Source organism: Puma concolor, chromosome B2 (assembly GCF_028749965.1).
Source record: "Puma concolor isolate L17-30 chromosome B2, mPumCon1.1.hap2, whole genome shotgun sequence".
Lineage (NCBI taxonomy): Eukaryota > Metazoa > Chordata > Mammalia > Carnivora > Felidae > Puma > Puma concolor.
Window position 1 is genome coordinate 141,735,596 of NC_141671.1, and position 21,968 is coordinate 141,757,563.

General features: G+C 51.9%; 1 protein-coding gene across 15 annotated transcripts in view; it reads left to right on the plus strand.

Moving 5' to 3' along the window:
* TIAM2 (TIAM Rac1 associated GEF 2) overlaps positions 1-21,968 on the plus strand; it is a 266,318-nt gene that overhangs the window by 230,828 nt on the left and 13,522 nt on the right. For 14 of the 15 annotated variants that reach the window (XM_086708192.1, XM_086708191.1, XM_086708193.1 and 11 more), the window contains one exon: positions 19,497-19,676. In XM_086708192.1, the coding sequence (XP_086564318.1) occupies positions 19,497-19,676 (180 nt within the window). Of the gene's footprint in view, positions 1-6,124; positions 6,493-19,496; positions 19,677-21,968 lie in introns of those variants that run through there. The other variant, XM_025925233.2, reaches the window with a different exon arrangement.

Sequence of the window (21,968 nt, forward strand, 5' to 3'; positions counted from 1 at the left end):
TGTCAGAAAGCCCGGAAATTCCACATATTTGCTCTGTAAAATCCGCCTGACAAGAGACTGGAATAATTTAAGGATGGTAAATAATTTTATGCTTTGTGAGATTTCCTTGGAGCAAAGCACACTGCTCGTATTGGGCTTCACGCTGTAAAAGAAAATCCACAAAACTGAAACCATTTTCTGTGAGGTAAGCGGAGTTTTGACTTTAGTTATTCCTGATTAAATATATTTTTTTTCCCCAGCCTTTTAGAAGAATTTTATGTAATCACCTAGTGCAGCTTTGGAAGTGATTATTTTTGCAGTTTGTAGGCGTTGTGTTGATAGAACAGAGAGCATTTGGGAATCTGCAGATACACAGCGTGACGACTGTGTTATCCTCTTTGCAATTTAATAATGCTCAAGGTCTGTTGTGTCCTTTTATTTGTGCAAGGTGGGAAAAAAGGGACATGCACTAATGGTTAGGTTTCACAACGCAGCAGGAACATAATTTGCATTTAATATTTAAGGCCTGCTCACCCACTTAGCTTAACCTTTTGAGTTTTTTGCATGAATTCCTTTTCGGAGCTTGCCTATCTGAGAGGCTAACGGAAAAGGTTATTGGACAACACGTGATTTGTTTTCTAGCACTCTCAAGTTGTACATCTTTCTTACTTTCCTTTGAGTCTCTTGCATTATTTCAAGAGATGTTTTAGTTAAAAAGTGAAATTAAAGTATAATTTATTTATAAGTTGTGGTCTTTCTACATGGTGGTATTCAGTGGATTAGGGTGATCATTACCTTTTTTAAAGAACTAAACGTACCTCTTCCTAAATGCACGTTACCTGACATAATCCCCGTGTGAACTAACAGAACGATAGCATCTGCCAAGCCAAGCCCATCGTGCCCGAAAAAATGACTTGGGGTCTGACGGTCTCCAGTGGGGAGGCGATCATCTTGCACAGAGAATAAATCCAGGCAGGCAGTGGTGCCAGACCCGATGGTTGGAAACCTGACTCTACATTCCGGTCCACCAGGCCGTGCCGCTGCATGACCCGGGGCAAGGGACCCAACCGTTCTCTGCCTCTGTGTCCTCACTTGTGGGCAAAAATAACAATGCCACCAGCCCTGTGTTGTTGAGTGGATTCTGCACCATCACGGGCACACGTGTGAGAGATTGTTAGGCTAAGGGGTCCTTCCTGCCGCGTCTCAGACACGTATGGGGTTCAGAATGCTCTCTCATTCTGTGCGTCTAACACGCCACTTGCCCATCTCAGCTGCTACCCGGACTTCCCGAAGCGAGTGTCGGGTGGTCAAATTCCGTTGAGCTGTGCTAGGAGATAGAAAAGAATTGGAAACCAAGGGCTTGGCAGCTGGGTCCTCTTAGCTGTCTGTCACTTGCACAAAGACGAAGCCCGCCCACCTCTGAGCTGGTGTTTCTTACTCAGAGTGCTAGGCTTCAAATGATTAAACAAAATAGTATATGTTAGGTCTGCCTTTCTCTTCAGCGGGAGTGGGCCGTGAATACCGCGAGGCTAAGTGAAGCCCGAGGCACGGCCCGTCCAGGAGGTCTTACACACTTGGGCCTTTTGGAGGAGAGGTGTCTCTTCAGGGCATAGAGAGGTGCCAAGGGTACAGGCTAAAAAGGGTCAAGTTGAGCTGAGTTTTCTGCCCAGCTCTCAAACACACTGTTCTGCATTTCTGACACCATACATCCGTTTGGTGGGGACTTGGTGGCAACTTGGTGGATTTGTTGGAAGCAACTATGCGTAGTTTTCTTGGGAGTCTAAAAGGCCATTTGATCTCTCTAGCGCCCATTGGCTTTTTTTTGTTGACTGTCTTTCTAGCTCCAGGGTATTAGCACCCTGCTCTTGGTCTGTTCTGATCATTAGGGCTGATACGTCATGAAGATGCCAACTCTTTCCCTGGGTGTGGCGGGAAGGGACATCCCTGCCGCATGAAACACACAAGAGCCCTGTCGTCTCTGTTGCCAGGGATCATTTATGTGCCCTATTCAGCCGTTAGAGATGTCACCCTCAGTGTTGGATGCGAGAGAGAGAGAGGGGCGAGAGGGAGAGAGGGAGAGGAAGAAAGAAAGAAAATCCAGTCCCAGCTCAGGGTGCAGGGAGGCTGACAGTGGGAGGCCGGCAGCCGGAAGTGGGGTGGCATCGAGAACCAGAAGTGAACCCTCTGACCCAGTGGCTTCATGGCAGGCAGTTGGGGCCGGGAGAGCTCGTCCAGGGGGTCACAGGACAAACAGTGGGGTCAACAAGTAGGCAGTGGGGAGAAATCTTGCTGGTGTTGACTTCTCTCCATTCTCTGCCACAAGCTGCCACGCTGCCATCATGGCCGGGGGAGGCGGTGGGTGGGTCCTAAAGGGGTTTGTGCTGGGCCAGTGTGTCGCTGGGCACCAGCCAGCAAACTGGGAAGTGGGAAGGCGGCCGTTGCCATCGGCAGAGCGGTGGGCTCACTGGAGCCAACAACATGGTGGCGTCCGATGAGCCCTCGGCTGTCTGGGCCTTTGCCGGGGAGACTCTGGAAGCTCAGGGGCCGAGGCTGCCTGTCGGGTGAGGCTTGGCCGGGGTGTGGGGGCCACAGGGAGCCATACTTGCGTGCCCTGTGTTGGCCTAGAGTACGTTCGTTCAGGCAGCAGGCCGTGTGGAACCCAGGAAGCTGGTCTGGAAGCCAGGCTGTAGGATGTTAGCTCTCTCTGGAGGTTGGCCTGGGGCTGGCCCCGCCCCTCTTGCTCTTCTGTCCCGGCATCTGTGCTGTGGGCACAACGGCACCTGACTCCAGTGAGGCTGTTTAGTCCCTGTCGTCCCCTTCCCTTCTCGTTAATGTGACTGGTTTCACTTCCAGACTCTTCCTTCCTTCCTTCCTCTTCCTGTTTACCACCTCCCACCCCCAGCCCTTTCCTTCCTGCCTCTCTCTGGCCCCTGCTTCCTCATTCTCCTCCAGACTTCACCTTTCGTCCCGGTCTTATGGGAGCAAGAAAGCGTTGTCCCGGGGAGTCACCCTGGGAGTCGCACAGGGAGGAAGGAAGAAGGAGGAAGTTGCTCAGAGGCCACGCCCACGGCCCACGCCGCAGTGAGAATCAGCCCGCGGGCGGGTGGGCTGGTCGGGTAGAAGTGGCTCTGGAATGAACTGGCGGCGGAAGCAGCCCCAGTGCTGAAGCGATAATTACACCCCTTCCTCACGCTGCCGGGTCCGTGACTCACAGGAAGGTGCCTCAAGACTCCCCAGAGCCGCAGGCCCCCTCGTGGGCTTGCGTGCTCCAGACATGACCCTGGCTCGCCACGTTGGTTTCTGGTGCAGACCTCTCCCTGCCCTTCCTCTCCTTAAACAGCGGGGGCTGGGAGTTTGCCCCCATCCTCTCCGAGAGGAGACCGTAAGAGGGTGTGTTCGACCTTTCCGAGGCAAGCAAAGGCCCGTGTCCAAAGAGCAGCCGGCCTGCTCCCTGTATCTTGGGTGGCGGAAAGGGACCCGCAGCCGTGCTCCTGGGAACCTCCCCTTGGGCCTGGCCTGCCAAGACTGCGGTGGGTGGCAGGTTCCCTGTGGCCCATGGTGGTTGCAGAGCGGGTCATACGCTCTTGGATATGGTCATGGAGGACAGGCTGTCCCGTTCCTTTGCCTTCATCCTCTGCCTCCATGGTGTTCAGCCGTCCGTTTCTCCATCTTTTCTTTCTAGGCTTCCTGGATTGGAGACAGAATAATTTCAGAATAATCTCCCCCCTTTTTAAGTTTGTTTATTTGTTTTGAGAGAGTGAGCAAGCACGCAGGGTAGGGGCAGAGAGAGAGAGGGAGAGAGAGAATCCCCAGCAGGCTCCACATTGTCAGCACAGACCCTGATGCAGGGCTCAAACTCACGAACTGTGAGATCATGACCTGAGCCAAAATCAAGAATCAGACGCTTGACTGCTGAGCCACCCAGGCGCCCTTTATCCCTCATTTTGGAGGAGAAGAAAGCAGGGAGTCTGAGCAGAGAGTCTCAGGCCAAACCCCACTTTCAGTCAATGCCATTTGCAGACTCCTGCATGTTCTCAGGGGAGGCCCTCTGGACTTGGCTGGTCTCAGAAGAAGAGCACGTGGGACTGGCCCCAAGTCTCACGTGGCAATCCTTTTTCCTTGGAGAGGTCATCAGACTTCTTACATCTGTGCACTGGCGGGTAGGTCTACCAGCTGTGGAGGCCCATCCTGGCTCTGTCTGTCTTTCTGCCTCAGCACCTGATCTAAAGCAGTCTTTTGCTTGATACAGCCTTTTCTCCTCATCAACACAGAGAGATGCTTAAAAGAAAACTAGATTCTGGAAGAACCCAGTTAGAATTAACACTGGTTAATTATATTGTCCTTTTCGCAGTTACTCAAGTTAAAACCTGTAAGATGTCTGGAGGTTTAAAGTAACGGAAAGTAACGTTGAGGATGGTTAGGGGCTTTATTCCCACGTGCACTCTACGTTTTTCCTCTCTTAACCTGGTTGAGAAAAATTACTTGGGGCGGATCATTGAGCAGCTGACAAAAGTGATGGACCCTCAGGAAATCGCTCATGTCCTTGAGAAGCCACCCGTGTGCACTTCTGGGGAGTTCGCTCATCTTACGACTCTCGTCCACAGATTTCCCCCCTTAGGACTCTGTGGGCTCTAGGTTCACGATTCTGACTTTGGTGAGTCTCTGAGTAATCTAGCTTCTGTCTTGACTCAACATCATTAACATTACAGACTTAATTATCAGGTAGTTACAGAATGAAAAGCACTGTGTTTCTTTAGTCAAGTGGCATTTTGAACTCTGTCTTTATCTTCAGGTCTGGTTGGTGAGGTAGGCTTGGCAATATTAATGCCTCGTTATCTCTGTGCTGAGAGACCTTGAGGAACATTACATAATAACAACCCCACCCCAGGTGGCAAAAACTGTGAGGCTGAGACCAAGGAGGGTATTGAATGTGCTGGTTAGACATCCCTACAGTGGTGAATACCAATCGCAACATTATGTGCTGGTGTTCTAACATTTCAGGAGTTCGTTTTTTTGTAATTAGTGAAAAAATGTGATTTTTTGTTTGTGTGGGGAGGCATAAATTTAGATCTTGACCCCCACCCCAACATTTTGTGGAACTCGCTTTAGTAAAAAATCAACAGCTGTTTGTGGGAACAGAGGGGTGGTTACATGCCTAGTTCAGGGCATGATCAGACAGCAGAGGATCCCGTGGTTTCCCCAAGGGCACCGAAGGAACTTCACCTTGACCCCATCACGTCAGCCAGCCTGCGAAGGCATGCTGCTCACCGCTTTCCTGGTCTTTGGAAGGAATAAGAGCCACAGTTACCTAATTTTGGCTGCCCATTCTTGGGGCACCACGAGGCTCACCTGTCTTACCTTCAGTATTTACCAAGAATGGGGGGTGGCATAACGTCACCTACTTGTTTAGTCATTTGTTGGGATCTCCTCCAGAAAGGCATTCCCACATGTCAGTCATTGGTGAGAGGCCTGAGACGTCCTGTTATGCCTTCGTTACGTTTCTTGTGTGTGAGACGCTGTAGTCCGGTGAGGACCTCGCTTGTGCTGCACGAACGCAAATGTGTCTGAGTCTCTGTGCTTTCTTTTCGCGCCTTTGTTACTCACAGCAGATTCTCACCTTTTGATAATGTCCCAGCCCCACACGGTAGCTGCTTTTGCTTGTTGGAAAAGTTCTGAGAAGTTGTGAGTCATTTTGCAATTTCCTCTGTAGTGTCAGCTCAGAGATGATTTAGTCCCACTGTGATAGGGGCGAGGCGCTGAGGGGGGAGAGGTTTTGGGGGACCCTGCTGGGAACACTTCACCCCCTCAAATACCGGCCTCTAACTGCCCAGAGGAAAGCTTGGATTATTCATTTCGCAGATCAGTCTCCTGCTATTCTTGATAATAACACGAAGGACCAGGTAACAAAAAGTATATATTCGTCACTAATGTGGGAGACAGGAGAAAACCGAAGGCGTGGTTTTCAAGGCGCCCCCGACCTGTCTTTTGTCCTCTCCATTCTTCTGTTTGTTGTCACGCCTCCTTCTCCCTTTTTTGTTTATTCAGCCTCCAATGAATGCATCCCTCCTCCTCCATGACTCACCTTCCTTCATACTGATATTTTTTTTTTTTTTGCTGCCATCTAAGTTCTCTTGTGTTTTCAGAACACAGATGTCAGATGAGGAAGCTCTTAGATGTGCAGTAGCTTAGAAGGTCCTGGCCTGGCATTTGCAGCGGCTGGGGGTTCCAGCACCAACCGCTCGGAAACCACAAGCGTGGCGTCACTCGATTCCTGCCGCCTTGCTACCTCGAGTTGGGTTTGAGATTTTCTAGAATCCAGTACCTTCACGGTTCATTCTGCTCTGACACAAGGGATGGTCAGATGAGAAGACTGGCATCAGCCTGCTGTTCCAGGCACCAGGGTGGGACAGGCTGTCCGCGCTCACCTCTGAGTTGCCTGGCGAGATCTTGAACACATGATTTTATGGATTAGTTTCCAAAATGGAGAGATGATTATCAAACCAGTAATCTCAGGTGAGATTTAAAATCAATTTTCTATGTCTGAGGCTTTAAAAAAAAAAAAAAAGGTTTCAATTTATATTCTGTCACGGTCACGTTATCTCTGGCATCTTCTGGTTTTGCTTGGGCTCCCGCCTGTCCGTGTACGTTTCCTTAGGCCATCAGCTTGGCGTCTCGCCCAGGGGGACAGGGCTCTGGTTACTTAGGATTGATTGACTTGCATTTTCTAGAAGTTTGATCAAATTGCAGAACTGTCAGGGCACCTAGTGGCTCAGTTGGTTGGGCTCAGGTCACGATCTTGCAGTTTGTGGGTTCAAGCCCCATGTCCGGCTCTGTGCTGACAGCTCGGAGCCTGGAGCCTGCTTTGGATTCTGTGTCTCCCTCTCTCTGTCCCTCCCCTGCTCACACTCTGGCTTGCACACATTCCCTTCCTCCCTCCCTCCCTCTCTCTCTCTCTCTCTCTCTCTCTCTCAGAGATAAATAAACATTAAAAAAAATTAAAATTTGCCAAACTGTTTATCAAAAATAATTGTTCTAGTTTGAATTTTATTACCTCATTTCTATTATTTATTCGGTGTTCGATTTTAGAGATTGGTTGATGGTAAGGTCTCAGATAAATGTGCGTGAGGCAGACAGTGTTCCATATGAGATGATTCATTTGAGGCCCTGTCAATAAGATACAATCCAGAGTAATGTGACAGACTTGATTATAAGGCTGCTTATTACATCTAGCAAAAAAAAAAGGGGGGGGTGGCAAGTGGGTTGTGTCTGTGCTCAGGGCACGTAGCATTTGGCAATATCCATGCCTGAGAAAGGTGATCAGCGTATTAACAGGTAATTTACCTTTTATATTTTTACGATTTTTCTTCCAAAAGCTACACTTGTTTTAGAAACCAGATTCCAAGTATTATTTTCAGCCAAGTATTAGAACTGAAAATCCAGGCCTTCGTAAGCACAAAAGGGATTTATGTGGTGGGTTTCAGGTTAGTCATGATGCCTGGACCCTCCCTCCCTACCCCCCACACCATTCTTCATAAGTGACTAAGGGTCATCCTTGACCCATGCAACCTGCTGAAACAGTCGGTAGAGGTCAGTGTCGCTGTTAAAGGGTCACAAAGGCACCAGCCGCTGGAGCGCGTGACAAGAGCTGGCTGCTTTCCTCCTGAAGCTATGGTGGGGGTCAGGCGATGCCGCTCCATCTAGGCAGCTGCCTGGTTTGCCGTGCAGTAAGAGATCGTAGTTGGTGAAGTTTTAGTGCACCAGAAAGCTTTTGAAGAATTCACAATTTGTCTGTATCAAATTCCCGCAGGCAGTAGCCCCCTTCGTTCTGCCAAGCCAGTGCGCATACTCCCTTCTGCCTGTCCCGGAAAGAGAGAGAATGTTCCAGGGCAGCAGCAAGCACGCTGGCTGTTTGGTGCGCCCTTCACTCAGTGGCTGAGTGTTATTGCTGTCGCCTGTCATGGACTCTGTCCCCATGGCCAAGGCTATCCCAGACAGCGTATTTGCAGTTTACATGTGGAGAGCGGGGTATCTCAGAGATGAGATTCACGAGAAGGATTTCATCTGTTGCTGTGCTAAGGTGGGATAGAAGGTCGATGTTCGTGTCCTCATTTGCTATTGCTGGGCCGGGCAGGAAGTGGAGCGGCCCTGGGACCCGCGTGCTGCGGCCTCCCTCACTTGCTGGTGGGTGGGCTTTCGGGAAGTTGCCTCCCCCACGAATCCCTATATCCTCATTTGTTAAAAAGAACAAGACTATATCTTCCGTGATAGTTTCGAGGAGGCGAAATTAACGAGCCATGCGTGAGAAGTAGTTTTGTGAACTGCAAGGGGTGCTAAGTAAAAGAGCGTTAGGGGGACTACTTACCGTCGTCTCTGTTCGTCTGTGTTGCCGTGAAGCCCCCTGCAACCCCTCCCCCCACCCCCCACACCCTTGTGGACACGGGACTCTGAAAGTAGGCAGACCCGAGGCTAATGGTCCAAAAGAAGATAGAGCAAGCCAACCAGATGATACAACTTGGGGATGCAACCCGAAGGCGGTCTGGAAGCTAAGGTGCTCAAGGAATGTGCCGGAGTGGGTGCAACCACGTTACAGTTTTCTGAGCCCCTTAGAACCGCTCGCACAGCTGAGGGCCTGGTCGGCAGCTGGGAACCAGGTGCTACCCTACTTCTTCTTCTAGGTTAGGCAACCAGGAACCCACGTGGATGGCAACCGGAAAGAAAATAACATTTTTAGGGAACCCCAGAAGAGGGGAGAGGCCTCAGCTGGGGGACAGTGTGGTCTTAGGTTGCTGGGCAAGAACTGACCCCGGCAAAGCCAGACACCAGCCTAAACCGTCAGCCCCGAATGTGTGCGATGTCCCTCTGTCAGGATCCAGCTGCATTGTCCTCTTTCATTTATCATGTAGACTTGACTTGCCTGCAAAATTGGCAGCTGACGAATTTATCAAAGCTTTAGTTGGTCAAGACTGTGATTACAATTGGCGTTCATACTGATGCATTTTTTTTTTCCTTCAAATCCAGTAATAGAGAAAAAAAAATCTCTACTCGGGAAATCCTCAGAATATGTAACACTTAAAGACCTTTCCTGCAAAAACTGCTTCAGTAATATATTATCAGTTGCCAAGAATAAAGTCAGAGACGTAGCTCTCGAATGGAAATGTTGTGTTTGGGAAAACGGGCAGGAAACACAGAAACCGACTAGAATGCTCGGTGAAGACCTTAACCGCTGAAGGAAGAGTTAGGATAAATACACAGGTTTAAACTAATTTATGTGTTTGCCAGAATGAGAGTAGGCTGTGACAGAATACTGAAGGAAGAGACTAGAAGTGGAACTGAGCCAGAAATCAGTACTTCTGGGTGGGAATGTGGGTGAGGGCAGTATTGGAAGGAAACAAGTCCTTGTTAAGTATGTATTTTCCAAAAAAAAAAAAAAAAAAAAAAAAAAAAATTTGCTGAAAGGCATTGGTTTAGGGACTTCTTTAACCAGATAAACATATTTAGAAATAATATTAAATGATACAGTCACAGAAAGAATTTAAATTCAGGTCTAAATGCCCCAAGTCACAGGAAAGGCAAACAGGAAAACATCTCAGCCATCGAAAAGCAACACAAAATGAAGCAAAAACCAGTAATAGAATTTGAGTCCTTTTTCAGAGCTCTGCACCTGAGCCAGGCGACCATGCAGGTGTTTTGTTGTGTTTTGGAACACAGTTGAAAGCATAGGATGTAAGAGGGTTTATGTTGCATGTGAATTAAGATGCCACGTAGTCTGTTCAAAAATAACATCGAAGTCATTTTTTAAATTTATACTTGACTCACTAAAATTTTTCAGAATAGTTTTATAAGGTATGTTGAGTTTCAATTAAGGCTGATTTCAGAAGAATCTTTTGATCTGGGTGCATCTCTCTATATCAGGCGTTGGCAAACTGTCCCGGTGAAGGGTCAGATAGTAAATATTTGAGGCATTTCAGGGTAGAAGCAGCCATAGATGATGGACAGGTGAATGAATGTGGCTGAGTGCTAATAAAACTTGATCTACAGCAGTGGATGGAGGGCTAGGTTGGCCCAGTGGCCTTAGTTTGCTGACCTTTGTTCTGATGATCCATCCACCCTTCCTTCACCTGTCTGTTTGGAATGGGGTCATTGAAGTCTCTTTTATTTTTTAAATAAAATAAAAAAAATTAATTAAATTTTAATTAAATTTAATTAAAACTTTTTAATTAAAAAAATTTTTTTAACGTTTATTTTTGAGAGAGAGACAGAGACAGAATGTGAGGACGCATGGGGTAGAGAGAGAGAGAGAGAGAGAGACACAGAATCTGAAGCAGGCTCCAGGCTCTGAGCTGTCAGCACAGAGCCCGATGTGGGGCTCGAACTCAACGAACCACGAGATCATGACATGAGCCGAAGTCAGACACCCAACTGACTGAGCCACCCAGGCGCCCCCACCGGCTCCGTATTTTTGCATTCAGAAGTCAAGAAGTCCTGGCCCACATGCATCTGTCTTGATGAGCAGGTTTAACCGTACATCGGACATAAGCCATAGCTTGCTTTCTGGGTGAAAAATGGGAAAGCAAAAACGCAGTGCCCGGCACAGGATATATTAGATCGGATGAGCCGTTCTGTGTAAACTGCTTATGGGTGATATTGACACGCCCTGGAGTTTATGTGAAGCGGGTGCCTGGTGGCGTAGGGGTGCTGCCCTAGCCCTTGAGACGTCCTTGGCAGAGACCGCACATCGTGCTCGTTCCCGTTATGAGGAAACAGAGCAGAAGGCAGCAGTGTCTCTGGGTGAGGCTTCTGTCCCCTGGAAGCCACTGCCTGGGAGCCCCAGTCTCTCCGCGGGCTCTGCCCTCACGAGTGCCGCCCGCACTGGGTTTCTACTCTTGGTGCACGCACGTGTCACACAGATGTGCCGCCACCCGTCCTGGGATGTTTGCACAAACTTGGCTTCTCCTCCACCAGCTGTGGAAACTGCAGGCCCTGCCGGGCCGTCTGTGTGGCCCTGTTTGGTTTCCTGGAGCCGTTCCGTAGGTGGGAAATACTGTGTGTCCCCTGCCTCCCTCTTTCCGCCTCCGTGATCCTCACGCCTCTCTCTGCCCTTCCCCCGACTCCGACTCCTCCGACTCCTCCTCCTCCTCCTCCTCCCCCTCCCCCTCCCCCTCCTCCTCCTCCTCCTCCTCCTCCTCCTCCTCCCTGGGAAGGTCCAGGTTTTCGCGTTGGGGGGTCAGGGCTGCACCCTCAGCACCTAGAGCAGAGCGTGTCTGGCGGAGGCTCCACAAGACGGTGCTGCCGTCGTGAAGTGTGGTTTTTGTGGCCCTTCCTTCAGGGGATTCAGAGGACGTGTATTCTTCTGTACTCCTGACAATAGCAAAACTTGGCCAGTTCAACTCCCTGTGCAGATGTTCACTTTTATTGAGCCCTGGCCTTTATCGATCCCTCGTACTGTGCTAAGTATTCTTACGCTTTACCTCATTGACTGGTCACCAGGACCCTATGACACATGATCCCTGCTTTCCAGGTGAGTACCCTGAGTCTGGGGGGATCAGTCACGGCCACACAGCTGGGAGCCGCCCTGGCCGGGGTTGCATCTCCAGAGCCTGTGTGCTTAAGCCTCCAGTCTTGGGCAGAGTAACTGTTCTGGAAATCTTGGTCCAGCGCGTGCTCTGAGGCCCTTGGCCTGAGCTTTGCCCGTACAGCACGGTGATGCAAAGGGGCACGGGGGTGATGGGCTGCCCCGCGGGGGTGCACGCTCCCCAGTCTTCAGTGCCACCACGACCGCTACCTTGCCATCCCCCGTAAGGTGGCAGGGATTGCCACTGTGTCACGGCAGGTCACCCTGCCCGCCCCTGAGGTCCAGCCCCCTGCCTGGCCGTGACCGTCTGGCCACGCTGTACTGGCCTGCAGTTGCTGGCACGCTCCGTGCTCCCTCTGGCCCCAAACTTGGTGTAGTTCAGAGAACTTGTTTGTCCGTGAGCGCGTGGGGTCAGGGTTCGCTCCGACCTGGGCAGGTCTCTGTTCTGTCTCCGCAGGACCTACTCTTTGGGCACCAGTCATCGCGCATTGCTCGCTCAGAGCGCGCCCAGCCAGCCTTGGGGCACTGCGAGTGGAGTGATTGTGTCTTCCGTTCATCACCGTGTCCATAGAAACAGAACCCTTCGAGCCTTTGCAACCGCAGATCAGTTTTTTAAAGTGACAGGAAAGGAGTCCATTCATTAAAAATACTTAAAAAATTAAACCACTGTAAAAGGGAAAATTGAAATGAGCCAAAGGATAAAAATATCTTGGTTAACACTGCATTTGTGATATATATCATTCCATTTTTAGAAAATCTATGCACGTATGTTCGTAGTGATCTCCATGAGGAGCTACTTTCCAAAATGCAGGCCTGCTTTCTGCCCTTTGCACTAAATCGTGGCCACCTGCAGTCAGCAGGCACTCGTCTGTCCCGTCACTGGTGATCGTCGTGTGCTACCTCGGTGCATTTCTGTGCCCTCGTTTATTAGGTGCATCTTTACCTTTCCGTGTAAGGTAAGGGCTCTCCTGTGACATAAGCTCACGTTGAATTTTACAGTTTACGTTCCTTCTGCCTTTGGAAAGAGAACCCTGTGGTCTAGAAAACAGAGTGTGAGTGATTCCTCATCCTTTTTGTACCATTTTGATAAATCTAAAAACCTCAGGCTGTTTTTTTCTAGAGGTTGTTTTTTTTTTTTTTTAACATCTGAGAGAAAGTGTGAGTGAGAGCACACGCGCGTGAGCGACGGAGGGGACAGAGAGAGAGGGAGACACAGAACCTGAAGCAGGCCCCAGGTTCTGAGCTGTCTGCACAGAGCCTGTCTCGGGACTCGAACTCACGACCCGTGAGGTCATGACCTGAGCCGAAGTCAGAAGTCAGATGCTTAACGGACTGAGCCACTCAGGTGCCCCTAGAGTTTTCTGTTTAAGGATTGTATCACTAAGAAGAGAGGCCCCCCATATGGAAATTTGATCACCTCGAATGCATCTTAGCTCCCACCCCATAGTCCGACCTGGCTGTGAGGGGGCGCTGGAGGGTGTCTGCGGCTGCTCCTGCGGGCCTTGGGCTCACCCTTGCTCCCTGTGGGGTGAAGCCCGTCTCAGCCAGTCCGCCTTCCGGGGAAGCCATTTATCCCTTTGCTTCTGGATTCCCGCTGCCGAGACCATTTGGGGGTGTTATTAGATCTTTCTGTAAGTTAGGGACCTTAACGAAGTGCAGAGTAAATTGAGAAGTCCTTTGTACAATTTTTAGCTATTCCTTTTTTTTTTTTTTTTTTTAAACTAAGGGGAACTTTTCTGACAACTAATTAGCTAGGATGTGACAGCCGACACCATAGTTGCACTCGGATCACTGAGTCGTGCAGACCCGGTGAAGCTTCCAGAAGGACGAGCGGGAGGTTTTCCGTGCACAGCATGAGAACACACACCATGCTGACCACACTTTCCCAGGGAGAGGCTACCCTTGATAACTGGCCATTTGCCCAGAGTCTGAAGCTTGTCTTTTTATTTTTTCCAACATTCTTTTTGAAGGGCAATAGCAGTAGCAGGAACCTAATTCTTCTGCTTAGTATGCTGGCATAGCGAAACCCTGTGCCCGTCATCCAGACCAGATCCGGTCCACGGCGATGGCTGGGTCTCTGCTGTTCTGTGCGGTGCAGGGAGGGGACGCGGTGGCAGCTGGGGATCTGCCAGACCCACCACGTGTCGTCACAGGACAGTTAGCACGAGGGATCTTTCCTTTGAGGTCTGCGTGCCACTAAGTCCGTTACAGATCTTCCCCCCAAGGTAATGTCCTTATGCTCCTTAACCGGGGATGGAAAGTGCACGCTGCAAATGTGGTCACTTGCCTTTAATATTTCCCTGTGAAATATTACTCCAAATTATACAGCGCTTTTCAGCCCTTTTTCTTAGGCTGAAAGTACTTGGGGGCCCGAGTAGTACAACTAGGTGCCTGTGACGAACCAGTCTGCGGTCCTGGCAGTTCCTGCGTGAGGGGTCTTGGCCGTGGATGGAGCCAGGAGAGCCCAGGCCAAGCTTGGCCCCTGCCGCGTGCAGGCCTCCTGATTGCTCATGGAGTAGCTGCGAAATCGCCCTCATCGTTCCCAAACAGTTCTGGACGCTGCGATGTGCTTATCCCGCTGTGATTTTTTTCCTTTTAAGATCCAAATCCTAGGGTGAAGTTGAAAAGCCTCAGGGAGCCACGTCTCCAGATAAGAGCAAAGTAAACATCAAAGTGTCACGCCCAGGGGATCAGATTTTATTCATCCAAAGCCGGGAGGAAGCCGGCCCGACACCTTTCTGCCGAAAAAGTACTGCACTGTGTCCGGGTTGGAAGGGTCATCGCAGAACCGCTTTGAGAAGGAGGCGCTCCGGGGAGCATCTGGGGCGTGGGGCGTGATCCCCCTCGTTCTGCGGCCGCTCCTGAGAGAATGGGGCTCCTGGAAGAACGACCCATTGCAGCCCTAGTATAGGGAAGCAAAGGGTCTCTTATCCATACATTTAAAACAGCAGACCCACACCTAACAAAACGAAACCCCAAAACTGTTCTGATCTCTTTTGTCCCCCAATTTTATTGAGATATAATTGAGAAAACTGTGTCTTCAAAGCATACAGCTTGATGATTTGCTAGACATAAACATTGTGAAATAATTGCCACAGTCAAGTTCGTTTTCTGCTTGTTGGGGATGTGTGTGTGTGTCTCCCCAGAACGCTTAGGCGCTTCATGCCAGAGTCCTCCGTGAGATGGTCTTCATCTATAAATAAGATCAAATCGTTTTCAAGCAGGGATCAGCCTTAGTGTAAGCTCAGGTCCCGAAAAAAATTTCGTTGTGGTCAGCATCCCTGCTTTTCCATACAGCATAGTTTCAGGGAAAACTCCATTTAAGTTTTGAAAGGAATTCACAGAGAGAATACTTATTTCGTGTTCTCCTTTCAAAAAGGAGGTCCACACCGAACCCAAGTTTCTCAGCGCGGATCCTGCAAACTGGAAAATCCTAATCTGAGCTGTGCCTCCGAAGGTGGGGTGTTCGTGACCCTGCACGGGCACGCACTGTCGGGCTACGGGATCTTCACGCACCCACAGCCCTGCCCGGCGAACGCCTGTCGTTTTTAAAGCAGCGTTCCCAGGGTGGAGTTGGGACGGTGGTACAGAGAAGCCTTCTAAAAGATGTGGCTGTTGTGTGTGTGGAAACGACGCTGCTTCTCCGAGCAGAGGTGGCCCCCAGGGGCCGGTGGCCTCATCCCAAGCACACCGGGAGTGTGTTTGGATGCTGTCGGGGCCAGGACGCCGTGACCACATGGGCAGGGGCAGAGGGGCACATCTGCTTTGCCTCCTGCTCTGCCAGATCCCCGGGAGGGGTGGGCACCCTGCAGAGCTAGATGGGGTGGCCCTGCGCCGTCAGGGTCTCGCCCACACCCCCGGGCCCCTCGTTTATACAGTGTCCGTCACGGAGAGGATTAAATGGCAGCAGATTCTGGAGAACACCCGCCGCCCGGGTCTACCTGGCGAATAGCAGGTGCTCAGCAAATGTGAGTGCCCTTTACTCCGTGACCCAGATGGCAATCCTCAGATTGGGTTACCAGATGGGTTAGGGAACTAGGGAAGTTGCTCAGAAATGAGCGTTGCCGGGACTGTGCCGAGGACTGGGGGCGGAGCCAGGAAAGAACCCTGGGCCTCTGAATGGTGCCTGTGCTTTTCCCCACTGTCACCGTTTGGGGTGTGAAAACAGCCCATCCAAAGTCGTCCCCGCTCCTAGAACTTGCTCACCAGATACACTCCAAATTCTACCTTTAACCGTTCAATGCTGATGCCTGTCCCTACGAATAGAGGCACGGAAACGTAACCAGATACAACATAAACACACTGTGTCCATCTTCTTTCTGTTCCAGTTCCTGCCTCCTGAGCCCGAGTGATCCCCCCGCCCCGTCCCCACACCCCCACCCCCACCCCCCAGCCTGAGACGGTGGTGAAAGTGCTGTGCGTGAGGAAGGGGACTTTGTAAGCACTCCAGCATTTCGTTGATGGTACCTTAAGATGTTCATTTGCTCTCAGGATCTCCACTAACACTCACTTTTCCAAGTTCATCTTCCCAGAAGCGTTCTTAAAGCGGATTCTGATTTCCGGAAATGGCAAGGATACTTTATTTTTAAAACCTCGTTATTTTAACACTGCATCGTTAGGTGTGATTCTGACATCCCAGCAACGTGAAGCTGTAAGCTCACCAGCTGCCATTAACTTATGGTGCGTTTTGTCAGATTTTATGCGGTGTATGTGAACTTAATATAGACTCCATAGCCCTGGAAGCTGTGACTTGTCAGAATTGCAAAATGACATTGTCTGGGCTTGCGGCGCAAATAGCAGTAGCAGAGATTTCAAATGAGGGAGTTTTGGGAGTCTCCGTATCATTATCATCTGGGGTTGTTTAGCTCAGTTTGTCGAGGGCCTGACCCGGACGGAATACCAGGGTCATGGGTGTGATTCTGGCTACTTCCTCGGTCTCAGGAGCTCAGTCCATAAATTTTTTATATGGCTGTCCTTCACTCCAGACCCTGGGGACAGCGTGTCAGGCTGAAGGCAGCACTGCCCCCAGGAAGCCCAGTTGGAGATTGCTCGCGATTCTGATAGGCAGACCAGTAGTTCTCACGCGGCTCACATGTTAGCCACACTTGGGAAGCTTTTAGAAAATACTCCGGCGCCTGGGTGGCTCAGTCGGTTAAGTGGCCGACTTCGGCTCAGGCCACGGTCTCCCGGTTCATGGGTTCGAGCCCCGCGTCAGGCTCTCTGCCGACAGCTCAGAGCCTGGAGCTTTTCAGATTCTGTGTCTCCCTCTCTCTCTGCCTCTCCCTCACTCGTGCTCTGTCTCTTTCTCAAAAATAAACAAACATTAACATTTAAAAAAAAAATCAAGACAATACTCTTACAAGGGGCTTCACGTGTGGATTGTGAACCAGTTGATCTAGCCATGGGTGTTTCTTAAAGCTCCCGAAACGAAGCTCATGCGTGGCCAGGGTTGAGGTGCCCTGGAAAGGGGGTGCACACAACTTGGAGTGGTTTCCTTGTACTTCCTAGGGCTCCTTAATGATGCTCACATCCCGGAAGAGAGAAAAGCCGCCTTTTGGCTACAGTGTTCTATTTGGCTTTTACTATCTGTCATTTGGCTTTTAGGGCATGGCTGAACAGTGCTGGAATCTCTTCAGCAATGAATCATAAGATGTGGTTTTAAACATGAAATGAGGCGTTTTGATAAATCAAGATGCATTTCTTTTAATGTTTGTTTATTTTTGAGACAGAGCATGAGCAGGGTAAGGGCAGAGAGAGAGGGAGACACAGAGTCAGAAGCAGGCTCCAGGCTGAGCTCTGAGCACAGAGCGTGACGCGGGGCTCGAACTCACGAACTGTGAGATCATGACCTGAGCCGAAGTTGGCTGTTTAACTGACTGAGCCACCAGGCGCCCCTCAAGATGCAATTTTTTAAATGTTTATATTTGAGAGGGAGAGACAGAGAGCACGTGAGCATGAGCCGGGGAGGAGGCAGAGAGAGAGGGAGACAGAATCTGAAGCAGGCTCCAGGCTCTGAGCTGTCAGCACAGCTCAGGGGCTGGAACTCACCATGGGCTCTTTGGAAGCCCAGTACCGGCTGTGTGGTTGATTGAACTTTGGCACCAAGATTTACGTGAAAATAAAAGAGAAATGATTCTGTTTAAAGGGCCCAGCAGACTGGGGGGCCCTCCTCGCAGACATCTGGGTGGAGAGGAGGCTCGCGGTCACTCCCCTGAGCTGGGGTCTTTACGTTACCTGCTCATTCCTCACTGCACTTCCGGCTCATTCTTGGCTCTTCCTTGGAGCGCGTGTGTTCCTGCCAGGACCCTGGGACGACCCATTTCTTCCCTGAAGCCTTGCATACAGCAGAGGGATTCCCGTTGCTTTGCCGCGTCTTCCCCCTTTCGTTTGCTCCGCACAAGCTTGGGCTGGTTTTCACTCTGCCCTTGGCTGCGCTTTGGGGTTTCTTATGTGATCGCCTCGGGCAGGACCTGTCTGTCTTCCTTTTGGAGGCAGAGCAGGCCCTCGGGTGACGCCCGCTGAGCTTGGAAGATGAACTGGAAGGTCAGTGTTGCGGGTAGAGCCGGGAGGGGGACCAGGGAGGGCGGCAGTGCCCTGTTTTTCCTCCGAGGCACTTCAGGTCGTCAGGCGCCAGCTTTTTTAACAGGTGTGCGTTGGGCCACTGCGGTTGAGTGACACACGCTTGTGTGAGTTGTTCATGTTCTGAGCGTCCCCGAGAGGATGAATTCCACATTAAGAGATGGTCCTGACAAGCTCGGCTTTTGACCACGGCCGGAGGGACGGATCGGGGATGAAGGCGTTTACGCCGAAGGAGGGGGAGTTTGCGGGAGGGACGGCAAGTTGCCAGCGACGGGTGGATGCTCGTCACGTGTACCAGGACCACTGCTTTGTCACTCGGTAACACTGCCGTGCGGTGGGGGGGAGCTGAGGGCTTGCTGGGCACTCGGGGCAGTGACGGGCACGGGCCCTGCCCTTGGCGGGCTTACTCTCCGGCAGGTGCTAAGTGGGCTGGAGCCTGTGCGGGGGTGGGGTGGAGAGAGAGGCAAGTTAGAGGACGCCGAGTGTAGGCTGGTGATGCTCCAGGCACCGTGGAGACATACAGGAGGAGACCCGTGTGAACCTTGAAGCCACGACGTCAGGCAGGGCGAGGGGGCCCTCCTCAAGAACCTTTGTCATCGCTGTGCTGGAATCCGAGTAGCAGCTCGCGCTGCAGGCTCTCGGTCCCCAGACGTTCCCACTCCTCTCGTCCCCTTGGTGTGTGACTGCCCCCACTATCCCGAAGCCTCCCAAGAAGCCTGCTCAGCCCTCTTGTCCGGCACTTGCCGGGGTGGCCTGGTCACCTGCTCCTGTCTGCACCCTCCGTGGGGCTCTGCCCCCGCCCCCTGCAGGGTAGGGGACGTCCCTGCCTCCCCACCCGGCCCAGCCTGGCAGGTGCAGCCGCTCTAACCGCTCACTCGTGTTCTGTTGGCGCGAGCCCGCGGGGCTGGGGACTGGACGGGGGGGCAGGGCCGCGAGCCCCTGTGGCCAGGTCGCCCCGAAATTCGCGCAGTCACGCCGTTCCCGAGGCCATCGGGCCGCCGCCTCCCGGGGGGCTCCCCAGCAGGCTCCGAGAAAGCCGCGGTCTTGGTTTGAGAGCCACCTCAACTCCGTTAGCGAGGGTCAACCTGTGCCGTGTTTTCTCGTTTTGGTACGAAAGAGCCATCTGTTCTCTTCTGACAACAGAAACGCATCCCGCGTAGATACCCTGTCTTCACTCCCGTTACCTTAAACGGTAGCCAGAGCGGTCCGAGATGAATGAACCCGGCTGTGCTAGGTTGTCGCCCCCCCACCCCGAGGTCCCCGAGAGGGTGCTGGGCAGGGACCAGCACCGCCTGCGTCCTGGCCGGGAAGCTGCCAAAACGGAGCGCGCCCCGAACGTCACCTTCCCCGTCTTTCCGCTTCCCAGAGCGCCGAACAGATCGCTGCGCTGTGTAGGAGTTTCAACGACTCGCACACCACCGGCATGGAAGGGCCGAGGGGGACCCGGGAGCCACCTCCGAGGCCGCTGGCTCGCCACCTCTCCGACGCGGATCGCCTCCGGAAAGTCATCCAGGAGCTGATGGACACGGAGAAGTCCTACGTGAAGGTAACGGGCGACTATGCACGTTCTTGCCGGCTCTGTGTCCCCGCGGCGGCCAGCGGTATGTGGGCGGGGGCCCCCGGGTGGCATGCGCCCCGAAGCCCAGCACTCCTGACAGAGCCCCCTGCCCCTCGAAGTGGTGAATTGCCGCTGGGGAGGGGGCGAGGGTGCAGGAGCTGGGAGGGCCCGGAAGGATCGGCTCCTCGGCTCCCTTGGTTACCACGGTAGCTTTCACTATGGAAACATGTTCTAGCTCATCGTCTGCAGTCTGTGGGAAGAGAGTCTGCTGGTGGAGTCGGAGGGGGCCGGAGAGCACTTAGGGGAGGAGGGACTGGGGAACAGCTTGCTCCCAGGAGACTGTTGCTGTGGCCCCCAGACCTGCCTGGTGGAGGTCACTGTGCGGGACAGAGTCCCACGCTGGAGCAGCTGGCCTACACGTGGCCGCTCCCACGCCCGTGCGGACGGGTGGTTGCTGAGAATCTTCGGCACCCGAAGCATTCACTTATTTATCTCTGAAGCCCCCAGTAAGTAGTTCGAGACACATTTTTAAAAAGTTTTATTTATTTATTTTGAGAGGGAGGGAGGGAGGGAGGAAGAGAATGAGAATGAGAATCCCAAGCAGGCTCCACACTGTGGGTATGGGGCCCCGTGCGGGACTTGAACTTACAAACTGTGAGCCAAAATCCCAAGTCGGACGCTTAACTGGCCGAGCCCCCCGGGCGCCCCTATAGTTTGAGAGACATATTTTACGAAGAGCACTGGAGCCTGGGAAGGGAAGACAGAGTTCTTTTGCTTTAAGTATTTGCTGAGGCTCGGGTAGTACCGTAAGCTCACTTCGTTGGCCAGTTCTGGAAGCAGCAGGGCACAGGGCAGTGGGCAGAGGATCCCGCCTGGCTTTGCCTCGGTGCAGCGGCCTGGCCTGGGGCCGTCCCCTCCACCTCCGTCCTCCCGGGTCTCAGACGGGCGTGCCCTTGTTCCTGCACAGGTGCGTGCACACACAAACACAGCTGTCACCTTATTTCTCCGCGAGACGGGCCTGAGCTTCCCCTTTCATTAGTGTCCCTGTCATTTTATCTGGGCTTTACTGAAGGCCTCATACACAGGTAGCCCAGGAAAACTACCCAGAGCCCCTTCTTTTTGGTCCCGTAGAGAAGAAAAGAAAGCTATGGAGTTGACAGTTTAATTTCACGTCCTGTTATGTGTTGTCCTGCGGATGATGTGAACGTTGGGGAGCTCAGACTAGATTTCTGGATCTTCCTGTGACCGTGATGGCCTCTCCCAAGCAGCTTTGTGCGCTGTAGTTTGAGGCTTCAAGAGACCCTCCGGCCTCTTGAGGGTGGCCATGAGCTTTCCACCGAGATTCAAGGGCAGAATTCCTTGAAGTCCCCTTCCTGTTGTCGCTGATGTTCTGTTTTACCGTGAGGCCGCACGGGAGGCTGGTTTCCCTGAGATGCTGGTAGGGTGTAAGGGTGGACGTTGTGGGTGAGCTAGACAGGAAGGACCCTTCTCTCTGCAAGAAACCTGCACTTTGTTCCCTTAGGGCTGCAGCTGTCCGGCCCCGCGGCTCCGCGCCTGCCTGCTCGAGGCGTGTAAGTCCCGCCGAGCAGCACCGGCCGCACGAGGGAAGAGGGCAGCCTGTCACTGTCTCTCACAAAATAACCAGCACCCGGTGGCTCTTGTGATTCGCACACACACCGTTTTTATTTTGTGGTTTCTTTTCGTGGCTGACATTTAACACGGGATTTTACTTGTTCGTCTAACCTTGATCCCTGCATGTGTGCAACTTGGAATTTTCAGCCTTTGTGTGTTCCCTCGAGATACGGTTCAGTAACTCAGCACACCTCCCTGCTCGGAAGCAGTCGCCGGGGAGGATGGTGAGGGAGGAAAGGCCAGGGAGCTGTTCGTTGCGAAATAGTAAAAGGCCTCCCAGGCCTGTCTACTTGCTCCCAGAATCTATGCCATAAGGTTCTGGAGGCTTCGGGCTCTTACGGAAAGCTCTCTGGGTCTCGATTTCTCCATTGTAAAATGAGAGAGCAAAGTAACGGACTTTGTAGCCGGTCACTTCATGTTTTCGTACTCAAAATTCTTCAGAATAAGCGAAACAAGAAAAAAAATCTTTCCTATTACAAAATTATATCCTGGTCTTGGCTTCAAATTATCACAAATAAACCATTTTGGGAGTTGTATAAATGCCATCAACTCCCACTGTTCCATACTACTGGGGCCCGGTGTACTGGGGGCTCAAATATGGCCTAGATTATAGGCCGCTGATCCTTGGACATTTTTTCTTGCATTTGA